The 18063-nt window shown below is 40.6% G+C and overlaps 1 protein-coding gene across 1 annotated transcript in view; it reads right to left on the bottom strand.

Moving 5' to 3' along the window:
• The window catches only part of ASB2 (ankyrin repeat and SOCS box containing 2), a 79969-nt gene that overhangs the window by 34716 nt on the left and 27190 nt on the right, over positions 1-18063 (bottom strand). Inside the window, exons 2-3 of the mRNA XM_044662134.1 lie at positions 14060-14344; positions 3359-3463 (exon numbers count right to left, since the gene is read on the bottom strand). Of these exons, the coding sequence (XP_044518069.1) occupies positions 3359-3463; positions 14060-14298 (344 nt within the window). The 5' untranslated portion in view covers positions 14299-14344. The remainder of the gene's footprint in view (positions 1-3358; positions 3464-14059; positions 14345-18063) is intronic.

The following is an 18063-nucleotide window of genomic DNA, read 5'->3' as shown; positions in this document are numbered from 1 at the left end:
GTTGTTTTGAATGAAGCAAGGCCTGAGAACTCTCCATTCTCATCAGGAATCTGTCACTAACTCTGGCAAAACTATCTGCATTTGCTTATTAGAGCACTGGCCTTTGAGTCAAGAAGACCAGAGTTCAAATTCTGCCTCACATACTTGCTTGCTAGGTGACTCTAGGCAAGTTACTTAAGCTCTCCTCAGCGTCAGTTTCCTCATCTGTAAAATAGGAATAACAATTGTCTCTATAATACAGGACCGTCATGGGAATCAAATGAAATAATATAAAGAAAACACTTTACAAACTTTATATCACTAGATAAATGCTAGTTATTATTATTTCTCTCTTTGTAAAATGGGACATATTTTAAAGGTTTTATTTCACCAGAATGGTCCTTTGTGAAACCATCCAGGTCTGTTTTGGTTAATCAAGTGCTGGTATTTTGGAGTAGTTGCTAATCTGAACAGAAAGTAGTCGTTCATTTGGCATTTTGCTATCTTTCCTGGAGCAAGAAGTATCTTTGGTCCTACTGCCTCATTTTAAGGGTTGCTGGGAAAGATAGAATGGATACTCCTCCATCCCAATACTATCCTTAAGAGATTATTGACAAGGAAAAGGAAAGGTGACACAATAAATTTCATCCATTCTCCTATCTCCTATCCTCACCCTCTTAACCTCAATTTTGCTTTGTTTCATGAAATGATAGAACATTTTAGAAGAGGAAGAGGAATTACATTGTGGAACAAAGAACATGAGAGCAAGAATATCCTTCAGAACATGAGAGCAATACCTGGAATACTGGACCTGAAAGTTACTTTAGAACCACATATTGGAAGATAATTGATCTAAAAGGGACCTCAGAATAGAGAATTTCATTGTTCAGTCACGTCCAACTCTTCATGACCTCATTTTGGGTTTTCTTAGCAAAGATATTAGAGTGGTTTGCCATTTCTTTCTCCACCTTATTTTACAGATGAGAAACTGAGGCTAAAAGGGTTAAGTGACTTGCTCAGATTCACACAGATAGGAAGTGTTTGAGTCCAGATTTGAAGTCAGAAAGATGTCTTCCTGACTCTTGATCCAATACTCTACCTGCTGTGCCACCTAGCTGCTCCCTAATATACAGAATATCTGAGATGGAAAGAGACCTTAAAACAAAAGGGAAAGATTCTCAAAACTTGGAAGGCTCTTAAAATCATTGAACCAGATTACACTAGAATTGAAAGGGGCCTTAAAAACAAAACGAGTCAGACTTTAGAACACAAAATGTCAAAGATCGCCAACCTACTTATTTTACAAAGGAAATTGAGGTTTAGAGAGAGAGGAAGTGACTTCCTAAGGTCACAAGGTGAGTTAGTTACTGACAGAACAGAGACAAGAACCTAGTCTCTCGATTTCCACTTCAGAGCTTTTCTTTTGTACCAGATGGATTCATTTCTCCAAAGTACATTTGCATGGGCTAACCAGAAAAGATATGAAGGAACTACTAAGAATCCTATCAGCTGACCTGACCTCCAAAGTTTCTGCACAATAAGAGAGATGAATGACTAGAAGAAAATTGTTTTTAAAAATCACAGAGGAGCAAAACTTTTTGATTCTTAGAATCCTTCTATACAAATTTATTATCTAGGATGTTTCATGATCAATTTTTTGGAAGTACTAATTCCTGCAGCCCATCTCTATAATACCTATAGTTGCTAATTAATACCAAATGGTTACAACTCAAGGACCATCACAATTTCAGAAGGATCAAAATTACAATAAATTGCCAAAAGGCTACATAGCATGTTACCAGAGAAGGCTGATATAAAAGATGTCCCTGAGGACAAGGATGATTAGAAATGAGACATAAGAGACAACAGACGGGCTGACCCAGTGCTGCAGTGATGTCCTCCAGAGATATTAAAAGCACCAAAAGAAGGCTTGCTATGAACTGAATGGATCCTCTATGATACAGTAGAATGAGTGCTTAATTTGGAATCAAAGGACCTAGGTTTGAATCCTGCCTCTGATACCTTTGTGACTTAGAGTAAGTCCCTTAACCTCTCTGTATTTCATTTCTTCATTTATAAAATGAGAAGGTTGGACTTTGTGGTGTTGTTCAGGTGTTTTTCAGTCATGTCCAACTCTGTGACCCCATTAGGGGTTTTCCTGGAAGATGGTGGAGTGGTTTGCCATTTCCTCCTCCAGCTCATTTGACAGATGAGGAAACTGAGGGTAAAGTGACCTGTCCAGAGTCACACAGCTGATAAGTGTCTGAGGCCAAATTTGAACACTGGTAAGATGTCTTACTGACTCCAGGACCAGCATTCTATGCACTGTGCAAGTCCCTTAAACCTTGGGCATTCCATTCCTCATTTGTAAAATGAGGAGATTGGGTTGGATGGTCTCTAAGATTCCTTTCCAACTCTAAGCCTATGATCTCATGACTTTCCAATTCACAGGGGAAAATACTATGAATATGACCCATTCAGGATGGGAAGGCATGGATGGCTGATGGTTATGGAAGAAGTTCCCAATCCAATGAGATCACAGAGCCATCTAATTATATTGCCAAGTGGCTTTTGGTCTTGTTCTAGACTGGTGTAGTGCCCAGGATTTAAGAACTATAATTGCGTGGGGATTTGGGAATCCAGTGGACCTGTTCACCAAGTCAGTAGCTCCTTTTATCTTTTTTATCCAAAGGAGTTTGCATTGGCTATCGATCCACTGCAGGCATAAAAATCCTACTCCTTTCAAAAAGGAAAGAGTAAAATTTTGAAATATCAAAGATTAATCTAATTTGGTAGGAAAAGAAAAAAGGTATTTCTGCTCAATAGCAATAGCCAGACACAATGGCATTAAATAATGCTTTCTTGATTCTAGCATTGCCTTCTTCTGTCCGTACGCCTCAATCTCTATTCTCTCTCTTTCTCTGTTTCTCTTTCATCTCTTCCTCTCACTGTATCTTTCTGTGTGTTTCTGTCTCTGTCTCTTCAAGCCCGTAACTTATCATTTGTTCCCCTGGATATGAGGAGCATCTTAATACATCCAGAGTTAAAAATAGCATGAGACTGATTCAATTAAGAGTCCTGACAAGTGAATTAGCAGACAAGCATGAGCTAGGACCTGTTTGCCCCAAGGACTCAGGAGAGAGTAGAGCCTCTGGTCTAGGTCCACCCCTTGAAATGACTCTATGTGTTTAAAGGACCACAAGGAAGAGGGAGGAAGGAGAGGTGAGAGGAGGCAGGGATTCCTGCCAAGATGCCTTCTTCACTTCCCTGGTTATAACCCCTACCCACCCTCTATGCCACAAATGCCACACTGGGTTAGTTGGAACAGACAACAAGGTGACTGGGAGCCTGGGACAAGGGGATACAGGGAATCACTTACACAGGCTGGGGGGTCTTGAACAGGCTGCCGTTGTATCTTTGCCTGACCCCTTGAAATAAGCCCACATTGGAAGGCGAAGGCTGGGTCCCCGAAGGAGCTGCAGACCTGGAAGGGTGATGGCATGAATGAAACAAGGAAAAATACTCAGAGTAAGAGAAACGGGTCATATCCAGAGATTGTTGGAAGCAGGAAGGGGGAAAGAGAGAGAGGAAAAAAGGAAGGAGGGGGGAGAAAGGGGGAGAGAGAGAGAGAGAGAGAGAGAGAGAGAGAGAGAGAGAGAGAGAGTGACGCTGGGCACTGGGGCTTTGAATGAAAGCAGATGGCCACAGCTTGCTCTGGGCTGGACTCAGCTGCTCTCAGCACTGGATTATTTTTGGCCTTCTGAGGAAGCATCAAGGGATTTGAATGACCATATAAGACAACAATGAGGTTCACACACCCCCCTTTAAAAAAAAAAAACCCCTAACCACACAGAAGGAAGATATGAAGTGACATGATATTCTCCACCTCCAAGGAAGATTGAAAAAGTGGTTAGAGTGGTTAGCTGCAAGCTGAGGTCATGAAATTGTCCCAGCCTTATGGTGCCTGCGGGGCCAGGTCCCTTCTAAGCTGAGAAATGCCTCCTCCAGGAATGCTGAGTCCTCAAACCATGTCCCCTTTCTCCTCTGCTCCTTGGCAACTGAGTTCCATTCAATAAGTTTCTATTAAGCACTATGTAGGGTTCTGGGGCCAAAGAGAGTTTAAAACCCTGTTCTCGTGGTCCATGCTTTGAAGCCGTGTTGTCCTGAGCTTTTCCCACAGATCCTCATCTGTAAAATGGGGATGATAATAGCGGCCACCTCACAGGGGTGTTGTAAGGGTAAAACGAGACAAATTATCTTCAGCATTTTGCAAACCATAACAGTCTCTATAAATTCCAATAGTATTTTGGGGTGTAAGATAGGCCACAAGCATAAATGATTATAATACAGAATAAGTGCATTCAATAGTTAAAAATAACCATCACCTATTATACAAGAGTCTAGATGGGGGAGGGGTCAAACTCAAATAGAAAGAGGAGCTACAGAACCTTACATTAGGATCCTTGTGGGCATATATTAACTTAAAAAACGTATTCACTTTATCTATGTTTTACTGTATTCTTATTTTTTATAATTTAATAGAATAATTTAATTCTTATATAATTTCTTATTCCATTATTTTAATAACTTTATTATCAAGTTATTTTAATTTAATAACATAATTTAATTATTTAATTTCTAATTATTTGACTTATTTTGTTGAATATTTCCCAATTTCATTTTAAAGTCATTCTGGCCCAGCTCTAGAGTGTTGTGGGCTGCATGTGGTGGCCTTGGCCTTGTAGACAACATGTCTGGTCTAAAGAGAAGGAAATTATTGTCAGGGAGGAGGTATGTAAAATAGAAAGAGAAATGACTAGCTCTAGAACACTAGTCCAAACCATTTACTTTATAACTGAAGAAACTGAGACCCAGACCCTTGACTTGTCCAAGGTCATACTAATAATCAGTTTCATTTTTTTAAAGCTGTCAACTTGCATTGTTGATAAGAGAGCAGCTGAGGACAATGTTGGAGGATCAGGCCTGAATTATAACTTGAGATCAGAAATAAAATTAAAAAAAATTTTTTTTCATCTAAATTCCCCTACCTCATCTATCTGCTTCAATCACTTGCAACCTTCCTTTAAATGGGGATGGATGTGAAAGCAGAAGAAATTATAAAATGACTTTCACCCAATTAAAATCATGTTAAAATAGTTCAGGAACAAAAGTACCATTCTCCATATCCCATCCTAGCTGAAATCTGGGACATTTTCCAAGCAGCTAGGCTTAGTGGTAGGATGGGCAAGTCACTTAACTACTATTTGCTTCCGTTTCTTCTTCTGTAAAATGGGGATAATATTACCAGGGTTGCTATGATGATCAAATGAGATAATAATTGTGAAGAATTATATAAATGTTAATTACTGTTACTTAGATTTTTCTCATTAAACTATGAAGTGAGAACCCTTACTGAGAGGGTGGTGGGAGGGGTTCATATAGGGGGCTTGAAGAGGAAAGAGAAGGTTTGGACCAGTCATTGTGGAAGATGTGATAAGGAGTCACAGATATCAGTCAAAATTACTATAACCCTCTAGTCTAACCCACTCATTTTACAGATGATGGAATCCTCTGGCGGTCTGGTGAAGTCCAGAATTAATATATCAGAATGATGTTTTTCAATGCATAAAATAAAAGGAAACAGATTCTATAAAAATGCACTTGTCAAAATATATTTAAAAACAACACAACAATCACAACAAATTCATGCCCCCCCCTCCCCCCGAGAAGAGCCCCTAGTTCATGGGAAGATCTGAGATTTGGAATTAGACTTCAGGATTCTTTCTTTCACACAGAACATTTCCTTCTCCAGCTCATTTTACAGATGAGGAAACTGAGGAGAACAGAGTTAAGTGACTTGCCCAGAATCATATAGGTAGTAAGTGTCTGAGGTCACATTTGAACTTGGGTTTTCCTAACTCCAGAACCAGTTCTCCATCCACAGAAACATCAAATTTCTTAACGGTATTTTCAAAAACTGGCTGTTTTTGCTTCTAATGTGTTCTTCCTTTCACCATATCCATGTCACCCTTGCATTAAATATTAGCACATGGCCTAAGGAGCCCACTTACACTTTGGGAGATTTGTTATCTGACTTGTTGCCTTAAATGAAAAAACTGGAGACTTCACAGAGAAACAAAGTGGTTATTTTGTTGTCATCAACTCCTCCCAGAAGCACACAGTTCATGAAGCTCAAGGAAGAGAAAAGTTATTTAGGTTTTCCCCCAGGTGCCCAGATAATGCAGAATAGGGAATAAAATTAGGCAAGAGAAAAATCAAAGAACTCTTGGGAGTATAAAAAATGTAGATGAAATGGGAAATAGCACAATGAGGACTTGGATTATTGTCCCCAGCAAAGGTATTGAATTAGAAAGTCACTTTCTCCAAAGCTCAGTTTCCTTCTAGCTCTGACATGATAGGATTCGTAGGTGGTTCCTAATCAAAGACGAAATATAGTTGTTTTCAAGATTATGAGAACTAGAGTCTATCTGTATGTCCTTCCTAAGGCCAGAAATGAACTTATGGATCAGAGTCTCAGAATTAGACCTAGAAGGCAATTTAGAGGCTATCTAGTCCAGTCTCTACTTTCCATAGATTAGGAAATCAAGGCCCATAGAGTCCTCTATCCACCATGCCACACCATCTCTCTAGTTTTTGTAGGCAATATTTAAATGTTATTTATCTACAGAGTACTTAAGCTGGAAGAGAAATATAAGATTGCCTAACCTAATTCCTTCATTTTTCGGATGAGGAAACAGAGTCCAAGAAAGGGAAAGTGATTTACCTATGATTATATAGCCAGTAAGTTGCCAAGTTATGACTCAAACCTGAATCTTCACTCCGCCATCTTAGCTTCCAGAAGTGTGAGTCCCTAAGTCTATATTTTGCCTTTGAATACTATATTCAATTGTGAGCATCTCATTTTAAGAAAGATATAGATGAAGGTCAGCTAGGTGGCTCAGTGGATAGAGAGCCAGACCTAGAGATGGGAAGTCCTGGGTTTAAATTTGACCTCAGACACTTCCTAGCTGTGTGACCCTTGGTAAGTCTTTTAACCCTAATGATCTAGCCCTTACTTCTTTTCTGCCCTGGAACCAATACTTAGTATCAATTCTAAGACAAAAAGTAAAGATTGGGGGAAAAAAATAAAAGGAAATTAAATTTTCTTCTCCTAAGTGGGAGCCACAAAAATGGCAATGACCATTTGTGGATTTGAACCTTTATTTTGTGTAGGTGGAAATTCGATGCACCTGAGCTGCATTGAGCTGCATCCTTTTAAGTTTTATGTGCTCACTTTATGTCCTTACATTTGAGAGATAAATTTGGCTGAAACCCAAGGGCGGGGTCTCCAGCAAATTTATTTCCCAAACGCAAGGACACCAGGTGAGGACGCAACTCAAAAGGATGCAGAGTAATGCAGCTCAGGTGCATCAAATTTCCACCTACACAATTTCAAATCAGCAAATATTTTTTACTATGTACAAGATACTATACATTGAGAAGTGATTGAAGAATTTAGTTTAGCCTGGAAAAGAGACTTGGGAGGAATGTAATCACTGTTTTCAAATGAAAGGCAAGTCATGTATACAAAACTTATCTTGCTTGACTCATGTGTAAACAGTATTAGCTTTATTCTGCCTGGCCTCAATAGGCAGAACTAGGGCCAATCAATGGAAGGTATAAAGAGGTGGATTTCAGTTCAATGGAAAGAAAAATGTTCTCACAATTAAAATGATTCACAAATGAAATGGACTAACAACAATAATAAGCAGGTATATAGTACTTTAAAATTTGCAAAATGCTTTAAATAGATTATCTGATCTTTGCCATATCCTTGTGAGGTGGAGGCCATTATCTATCATCCCTATTTCACAGATGAGGAAAGTGCCACACTCTAATAAGGATCTGAGGGAATAACTAGGCTCATGCCTTCCATGCTCCCATACTAGAGCACCATATACCATGGCACCGCCATCTTTCATCTATAATAAGCTCTCCATCATTGAAACCTTTCAGGGACACTTGACAAATGGGTGACCGTATGTTGAGACTATTATAGAGACAAGAAGGGGCCACATCAGGAGTCTTCCTAGATCTTTCCCCCTTTAACCTCCCATGATTCTGAGTTTAAGTTCATAAGACCCAGTTTCTCCTCTCACATATAGGAAGGTGGGTATAATCTGTGGGTCATCCTAATGTTAATAACTATGCTTTTGAATACTGTTAAAGCATACCTACAGCCTAAATTAGCAAAAGTTTAAAGAGCACAAGGATTTATTCAGTCCCTGAGCGCATGGTGGGGCCTCTTCTTCTGTTTCCGATCACAGATATTGGAGAACTGACTAAATAAGCTACTCAGGAACTTTGCCAAGATGACAGTTACATCATCTGGGTACAGGGATGCCATTTGCATGGGAGTGGGAGAGGGACGTCCTTGAAACTATATTACAAAGTGTACACCCGCATTCCCACCACTCCTTATCACCAAATTACTTTGTAGCCTGTTAGGGCCGGCCCAATGAGGACATTCTCAAGTTGGGGTAGTGTTTCCCAACATAGAAGGAATGGACAACTATCCCTCAGAAAAATTGTTGGCAAGGCAGATTAAGCCCTTAAATCGCTGGGAAAATGTCAGAGATCACAGAGGTAGAGCTGGAAGGGATGACCTCAGAGACCATCTGGTCCAACCTCCTCGTTCTGCCAGGGGAAATTAAGGCCCAGAGAAGTATGTATAAATCACCCAAGGCAACACATATAATATCAGAGGCAGGATTTGAACTTAGGTTCAGAAGTGATATTCTTTCCACTGTGCTGGAACATCTCCAACTGGAATCCTGTGCTAGTATAAATCTATAACCTGAAATGAAAAAAATTTAGTGGAAGAAATTCAGGCTTTCTAATGTTCAGTGTTTTGATAAAATTTATCATGCTTTGTATTATTTCATTTATTTTACTGCCTAGCTCAGAACATACATACAAGAGAAAGACAAAGAAGAGGGAAAGGGAAGGAGGAGGAGAGAGGAAAAAAGACAAGGAGGAGGGAAAGGGAGAGGAAGGAAAGGGAAAGGGAGAACAACAAGGAAAGGATAGAAGGGGGGAGAGAGGGAGAAGAGGGGAGGAGAAAGAAAAAAGAGAGACAGAGAGGCAGAAACAGAGAGAGAGGGAGACAGAGGGAGAATATGTAAGGATAGAAATTGGATTGGTATAGAGAACTGTCCATTGAGGAAACTCCTAACAATACTAGTGGGTACCTTTGTCTTAGAGAGCTGCCCTTGCTCAGTCACACAACCATTATGTATTGAAAGTAGTACTTAAACCTAGTCTCTGTCCACTGTGCTATGTTCCCTCTCTGGACTGTGTTATATTCATAATCTGGGAAATGATGGATGCCACCTTGGATGACATGGAAGGCAGTTGGAAGACAATGACATTTCTTAAATATGTTGTTTATCTATAGAATGTTTGAGATAGAAGGAACCTATAAAATTGTCTAGCCTAACTCCTTCCCATGTCCTGTGATACTAACCCAAGTCTTCCAGCTCTCCTGGATCTCAGACTAACTGCTCTAGAGAGACACCATGTTAGAGAGATGATCTTGGAATTAGGATGAGTTGGGTTTAAGTCCTACTGCTAAGATTTTATATTTGTATGATCATGAGCAAGTTATTTAACTTCCTTGAACCTCAGTTTTCTTGTCTGTAAAATAGGGGTAATAATTCCTGTCACAATTACCTCGTAGATTGTCTTGAGGATCAAATGAGATCATATTTATAAACTGTTTTGAACACCCATAGTCTTGACTCATATACTATTGTGACCAAGGAATTAAAGTGAGTACCACAAAGAGGGCAATGGAGTGACAAATGATGGGTGAATTGGGCTGCAACAAATAATAAGGAAGGAACTTTGTGGAAGAACAAGTGTTAAGGATTCCATCAGAGAAATTTATGATCAAAAAATGTTATGGGACAGTAATGTGGCAAGAGTGAGGCATAGCAGGTATTATCAGGAATAGCCTGAGTGTTCTATTAAATTGTCTTTGTAATACTAGCAGAAAATCAGAAAAAGTCCCTAGGACACTATGAGTGGACACTATGGCAAACTCATTGGAGGATGTGAGCAAGAGTTTCAGGGGATGGATAGAAACATGGATGAACTGTGGTCTTCATTTTTGGAGAGCACACTCAAATTCATAACTCATGGATCATTTGAGTATTGTTTCTACTACACCATGTAGCTTACCCACAAGGTTCTCTGTTTTCTGCGATTAGGGAAAGATGTATGATCTGACATATAAAAAGAAGACTATAACAGGGAAAGGGTATGGAAAAGAACTGCAAGGCTTCCCCATCCATCCCTAGGTGGGCAGTGAGAAACAAGGGCTTTTATTTAGGCCAATCCATAGAATATTCAGATTTTAAGAAAACTAACATGTTTATGTTAACGTCTTATTCTGTTTTTATTTTTGATAGGATTTCAGAAAGTCTATCAGGGGAGTAACAACAACAACAACAAATAGAATCCCTAAACCTAAATTTAGCCATAAAAGAAGAGTTCCAGTCTGGTTTAATACTCTGAGTTACACATTGCTTTGACCCTAGAGTTACCTACTCTGTGCCAAGCACCATGTAAAGTGCTTTACTGATATTATCTCATTTGATGCCCAAAACAATCCTGGGAGGCAGATGCTATTCTTTTTCCCAGTTTGCAGTTGAGGAAACTGAGGCAGGCAGAAATCAAGTGATTTACTCAGGATTACATTCCTAATAAGTGTCTGAGGCTAGATTTGAAATCATATCTTCCTTGACTCCAAGCCTAGCACTCTACCTACTGTGCCATCTAGCTGCCCCACCTAGAGGGGCAGGACAAGGAAAGAAATCATAAAAGCTATATCAGAGAACCTGGGTGTGAATCCTGACTCTACCACTTATTACTTGGCTGACTTTGGACAAATTACCTCCTTCCTCTGAACCTCCATTTCCTCCTCTATTAAATGAACGAGTTGAGCTCAAATTTCAGAGCTTCCTTACCTTAGACCCCAAGGGGTGTGAGGAGGGATTTCAGGAGGTCCATGGAGTTGAAGAGGGAAAAATTACATTATTATTTACATCAACCTCTAACACAGGGAATTTTTTTAACCTTTTTAGTGTCATGTGACCCCTTTGGTGGTCTGATGAAATCCATGGACTGTCTCTCAATAGAATGTTTTTAAAAGCATGAAATAAAACAAATCAGATAAAAAAGGAAACCATAGGATAATGAAAATAAGGATGGAATTGTTCCCATTCATCTTCATGAGTCCTCCTGAAATTTATTTGTGAATCCCAGATTAAGAATTCCTGCTCTAAGTGAAATTGAGCATTTCCTTCAGTCATTTAAAAATATTATTCAGGTGAGGCAGGTAGATGGCTCAGCGGATAGAGGGCCAGCCTTGGAGTTGGGAGGACCTGAGTTCAAATCTGACCTCAAACACTTCCTAGCTGTGTGACCCTAGGCAAGTCACTTAACCTTCATTGCCCAGCCCTTACTGCTCTTCTGCCTTGGAACCAATACTTAGTACTAATCCTAAGACTGAGAGTAAGGGTTTTTTCCCCAAAACCCATGTTTGAGAGAAAGTACCAATCTTTATTGGTAGAAAAAAATTTTGCTGAGAGTTCCCTATGCCAATGAAATGAAAGGTCTAATGATGTATGTATGTATGTGTGTATGTATGTATAATAATCACATGCATACATTTATGTTTGTGATTATATGTATTTAAATACAAATATAGTTCATATATCTTCTATACACACATATATACATTAGACTATATATAAAGACTATATATAATTATATACTACTACTATATATCGTATATGTTAATATATCAATAATATTGTATATAATTATACTATATATACATACTCTATTATATGCTTACATATATAACATATAGTCTTTATATATAATAGAGCATGAACATAAAATACACACATACAGACAGACATAAATGGCACATAGACAGCATGTCCCAAAAGTTTTAGTGTATTTTTAAGCTATTAAAGTGAAAAAAGGTGTGGGTTAGATATTATTACAGAGAAAGGGGCTTCTTTTAATGCTGTGAAAGCTTAACCATGCACTAAAACTTGGGGGAAATCCTGTATAAGAACGCAGCAGCATCACACACCGAATAAATGGTGGAGATGAAAAATGTCTTCAGTTTCAGGAAGACTCAGCCTGAAACGGCCTCCGCTGACTCCTAGCAGCCACTCTTCCACAACGATGTTTCGTCCCATTTAATTCAATAAGGTTTTGATTTTTTTTTTTTAACCCTTAACTTCTGTGTCCTAGGTAGGTATGCTCCTAGGTAGAAGATTGGTAAGGGTGGGCAATGAGGGTCAAGTGACTTCCCCAGGGTCACACATCTGGGAAGTGTCTGAGGCCGGGTTTGAACCTAGGACCTCCTGTCTCTAGGCCTGGTTCTCAATTCACTGAGCTACCCAGCTGCCCCCAAGGTTTTAATTTTAAATGCCTGCTCTGTGCCAGGCCCCATGCTAAGTGCTGTGTGTATGTGGGTATGTGTGTATGTATACATGTATGTATACACATGTGCATATACGGTGAGAATTTATATGTAGGTGTATATATTTCGTATATGCAAATGTGTATATGTATGTGTATACACATGTTAATGCATGTGTTTATATCTTTGTGTATACATATATGTGTATATATGTATATATTATGTTTCATGGGAATATATGTGTATATGCAAATGCAAGGATGTGTGTTCATTTAAATGTATGCATGTGTGTACACATTTGTGTATGTGTATATCTGTGTGATTTGTGGGCATGTGAGTGTATCCATGTGTGGTTGTGGGCATATATTGTATATGTGCAAATACATACGTGTGTGCATGCGTGTGTTAATTTGCATGTGTGACTGTGTGCACACATGTGTTTTGTGGGTGTCTTGTGTAGGTGTATACATACATGCATGTGTGTAGTGTGTTTTATGTTTATGCATATAAACACATGTACATATATGAGAGTTTATATATAAATGTGTGTGTGTCTATGCAAATATATGTGTGTTGATTTACAAGTGCATGTGTGTGTTTGTGTGTGGTTTTGTGTGCATACGTGTGTAGCTCTGCCTTGTGTGTTTCTGTGTGGATGTTTGTGTTCTATTGTGCACACACACACACACACACACACACACACACACAAGGTAAAGAAACCATTTCCTTCTGTTCTATAGTCTCAGAGAGTTATTTGGGTCACTGAAAAAGTAAAAGACTTACTCGGACTAATGTATTCTAGAAGTAGAGCTTGAACCCAGGACTAAAACTGTGTGGACCGGCTACCGCTTGACATCAGAAAAGTCTTTGATTTGGTTTGGGTTTCCCGAGGCCTGCCATGGTGCCTGACACCGGGTAGGAATTTAATCCGTGTTTGGTACATTGAATTTAAATGGAAAAGGAGGTTTATAAAGTCACAGAAGGATTATCACGAGAGAAACCCGTCCCGCTAAAGGACTACCGAAAGGTGAGTGAGAGCCGCCTTCTGACTCGGGCTGCCCCTGCCCATCGCCCCCATCAGTCTCTCCCCTCTAAAGTCAAGCGTTCTGAAAACAAAAAACAACTCTTTCTTGGAGAAGCCAGCATTTCGGCTCGCCCGCCCGGCTCCTCCCGCCCACCGCTATCTTTTATAGAGAAAACGGAGAATTCCCGGGAGACAGTAACTCCGGCTTCTCCACCCCTCTACGGTCACCTTTCCCATAATCCCCTGCAGGGCACAGAATGGCAGTCGTGTTCCCATAGTAGAGATGAGGAAAACTGTGGCTGAAAAGTTACGTCAGCCACGCACCGGAGCGAAATTCGGTCACGGACGCGCCCCTCGTCCCTGCCGGAGCCCGACTGAAGCAGTCCGGGACTCCTCCAGGCCAGCTCCAGCGGGGTTTCCACTCCCTCGCATTGCCTGCCCTGGCTTGGCCGGGGCCTTGGCTGGAGAGGCCCGGCTCTGAGGTGGCACCATCCGCCCTTCCAAGTCCTCCCGAGCCCCCCTTCCCGCCCCGGCCCTCTCCCCCCACTCACCTGGTCCACGGGTAGAAATGGGCCGGTGGCCTGTTGGCGTGGCTGGCCGCAGCTGTTTCCCTCCCCGCTGTCCGCGGTTTCTGACAGCCGGGGGCAGATGGCTGCCCAGAGGAGCTGTCAGTCAGGCTCTGCTCGATGGCCATTTGGATAAGCTCGTCCTCGCTCATGCTGCTATACAGACTGTACTCCTCATGGCCGATGGTTCTCTGGGCGCCGGGGGTAGTGATCTCCGTGGCCATCCTCCCTCGCTCTGTTATCGCAGGGCAAGGAGAGAGATGTCAGGGGCTGGATAACAAAAAGGAAACTCTGAAAAACTTTGTGGAAAATTAAAGTATCCAAATCACTTCTGCAGGGTCTCTGGGAGAATTCGCTAAAAGGCAGTATTTCATCCACAGGAGAGAATATCTTTTTGATTTAAAAAAAAAAAAAAAAAAAAAAAAAAAAGGCAAGCACTGAACCCATTCTATGGACAAGGCCCTTCATTTTGCTCTAAAGAGGATATGGAGGACAGCAGGGTGGCTCAGTGGATTGAGAGCCAGGCCTAGAGACAGGTTCAAATTTGACTTTAGATACGTCCTAGCTGGGTGACCTTGGGCAAGTCACTTAACCCCCAATGCCTAGCCCTTTGATAGCTAACCTTTTAGAGATGGAGTGCTGGGCCCTGCCTCCACCCCACTCCCTAGACGGAGTGCCATGCCCCACCCCTCCAGCCCCTTCTAACCCCAGACAGAGGAGGGAGGAAGTGGTCCCATTGGCTGCTGGGAAGAGGAGCAGGTCATGTGAGGAATATCCTCAGGTACATGGAGAGCAAGAAGGAAGCAGCTCTGCCCTGAGTCCCTCTGGCTTTCTAGTAACAAACTCTGGTGGGCGATTACAAGCATGCCTAAGACAGGGCTCTGCATGCCCTTTTTGGCATATGTGCCATAGGTTCAGCATCACTGGCCTAAGCCCTTAGCTCTTCTGTCTTAGAACCAAAACACAGTATTGATTCTAAGATGGAAGGTAAAAGTATTAAAGGGAAAAAAAAAAGGATATAGGAATATGTAAGAAATAGTTCATGCTCCTAAGATATTTATGGGTGGGGGCAGCTGGGTAGCTCAGTAAAATAAGAGTCAGGACTGTAGATGGGAGGTCCTGGGTTTGACTCTGACCTCAGACATTTCCTAGCTGTGTGACCCTGGGCAAGTCATTTAACCCCCATTGCCTAGCCCTTACCATTCTTCTGCCTTGGAGCCAATCCATAGTATTGATTTTAAGATGGAAGGTAAGGGGTTTTGGGTTTTGTTTTTTTTAAGATACTTTACATGTATAGGAGGAAGGGCACTACATAAATACTACAGAGTTCTATATTAAAGTAGAAAATGAAAAAAGGTGTGGTCACTAGTGACAGCTAGGTGATGCAGTAGTTAGAACATGGAGTTAGGAGTTCAAATCTAACCTTAGACACTATCTATGTGACCTTGAGCAAGTCTTTGTTGTTTTTCAGTTGTGCCCAATTATTCATGATGTGTTGTTTGGAATTCAGGGAGGTGCCATTTAAAAATATCTTACAAACTTCCTGTGGACATGTGGGGAACTTTGAGACTACATTTCCCGTGATCCAATGGGTTTCTGGTTTCTGACGTAATTACGTCAGACAATGGGAACCAACATTGAGCTCAACTTAAATTCAGAGGTCGGGCTTGAGAGACCCTCTCTCTGGTGCGAGTCTAAGGAAGATGGGTGGAGATACGGATGGGCAGCATTTTTAAAAGTAGTCAGGTGCGGTCGTCCAAATTATTTTATTAACATGGCTTTAATTAAACTATTAATTTCCCTCATAACTTCAGCCTTTATCATTTTTAATCGTTACAATGACCCCATTTGGGGTTGTTTTTTTGGCAAGGATACTGGAGTGGTTTGCCATTTCCTTCTTCAGTTCATTTTACAGATTAGGAAACTGAGGCAAACAGGATTAAGTGACTTGTCCAGGGTCCCATAGCTATTAAGTGTCTGAGGCTGGATTCAAACTCAGGTCTTCCTGACTCAGGCTTGGCACTCTAGCTTCTGTGCCACCTATCTGTCTCTAATGCCTACCTTCTTTCATCCTCTACTTCACATAATTCTGTAGTTATCTTTATATTGTCTTTTCTCCTATACTATTTGTCTCTGTTTCCTCATCTATAAAATAGGGACAGTGACAATATAACCTGCTTCCCAGAGTGGTTGTAAAAATCAAATGTGATAACATTTATAAAGTGCCAGGCACACAGTATATAAATGCTAATGATTATGATTATGATTATGATTATTATTGAGTGTAAAACTGAAGCTAATATTTATTAGCTGTATAATAAATGTCTCTTTATATTCATTATACAGCTATATATAATATATATTATACAGCTAATAAATATATAATATTTATAAATATATAATATTTATTAGCTGTATAATAAAATGTCTCTTTATCCTCCCTGGGCTTTGGTTTCTCCATTTGTAAAATGGAGATAATAATATTATTTGAGCTACCCTACCTTACAGGATTGTTATAAGTAAATCATTTATAAACCCTAAAGGATTCTAGAAATGTGAGCTGGACATTATTATGGAGATAAAGCACCTTCCTTTAAGGACATTGCAGTTTTGCAGCATGAACAAAGCTACAAAGAGGCACTTGATGTAAAACATAAGGCCTTGAGTTCCAAGATCTTAGCCTTTTAGAGTTAGAAGGAACCAGGTCTCCCACATCCTTTAACAACGACAACAAAAACCAAAACCTACCACTTGATCCTTCCATCCCCTTAAGCTATCAGCCTGTATTCTCCTCCCTTTTACAGTCAAATTCCCAGAAAAAATATCTACTCCTACACATTCTCCCATGCCATCCACTTCTCAACCCCTTCCAATTTGGTTTAAAGCTCTACCCCTTGGCTGAAGCTTCTCTTTTCAAAGCTGTCTGCCATCTCTTCCTTCTAGACTTTTCTTCACATTTGAACCTCAGCTCCTCCGGGATGCTTTCTCCCCTTGGATCCCATGGCACTCCTCTCTCCTGGTTCTCCTCCTATCTGATCATCTCCTTCCTAGATTCCTTCTCAGAATCATCATCCATCTCCCACCCTCCAATGGTGTGTGGCTCCCCCAATCCCCATCTAAGGCTCTGTCTTGGACCTTCTTCTTGTCATAAACTTTCTCTCTTAAGGCTCTCATCAGGCTCAGTTACCATTTCTAGGGAGATAATTGCTAAATCTATATATATAGCCCAAGTCTCCTAAGCTCCAGTCTGACATCACCAACTGCCTGCTGGACTTTACCTGCACAAGCAAGTACTGCAGTCAAGTGGACTTTCAAGCAAGGAAGATCTAAGTTCAAATCTGAGCACAGACACTAGTGGACAAATCACTGAACTGGAGCCTTGTTTCCCTGATATATAAAATGAAGGGATTGGAATCTGTGGCCTTTAAGGTCCCGTCTAGCCATAGATCTAAGATCCTATGATCTCAAGTTCAATATATCCAAAATAGAATTCATTATCTTCCCCTTCCTCCCAGCCCTGAATCTATTGGCATAAGACTTCCCCCTCCTCCAAAATTCTCTGTAGAGATAATTACCATCCTTCCAGACACTTAATGCTTATTCCCTTCTCTGTGTCTACTTACATTTCTCTATACCCTGGCAAACCTGGAGGTCTCTTGATTGTTCCCCCTGCTACCATTCCCCCTCTGATCTGTCCTCCACATTGCTCCCCCAAATTAGATATAACGATGACATTCTCTTGTTCAAGAAACTTCCATGACTCCCTATTGCCTCTAAAAGAACTGCAAAGTCATTTCAAGCCTTTGATACTTTAATTCCAGCTTCCCTTTATAGACATTCATCTGCTTCATGCACTCCGGGTTCCTGACAAAGAAGCCTCTGTTGATCCCTGGACTTGGCCATTTAATGCCACTTTCACTCTGTCCCCATGCCTACAGTACATTTCCCTTTCATTCAACCTGTTAGGATCTATAACTTTGTTCATGGTT

Source organism: Gracilinanus agilis, chromosome 2, assembly GCF_016433145.1.
Source record: "Gracilinanus agilis isolate LMUSP501 chromosome 2, AgileGrace, whole genome shotgun sequence".
NCBI classification, from domain to species: domain Eukaryota; kingdom Metazoa; phylum Chordata; class Mammalia; order Didelphimorphia; family Didelphidae; genus Gracilinanus; species Gracilinanus agilis.
This window is presented reverse-complemented; position numbering and strand designations above follow the sequence as displayed.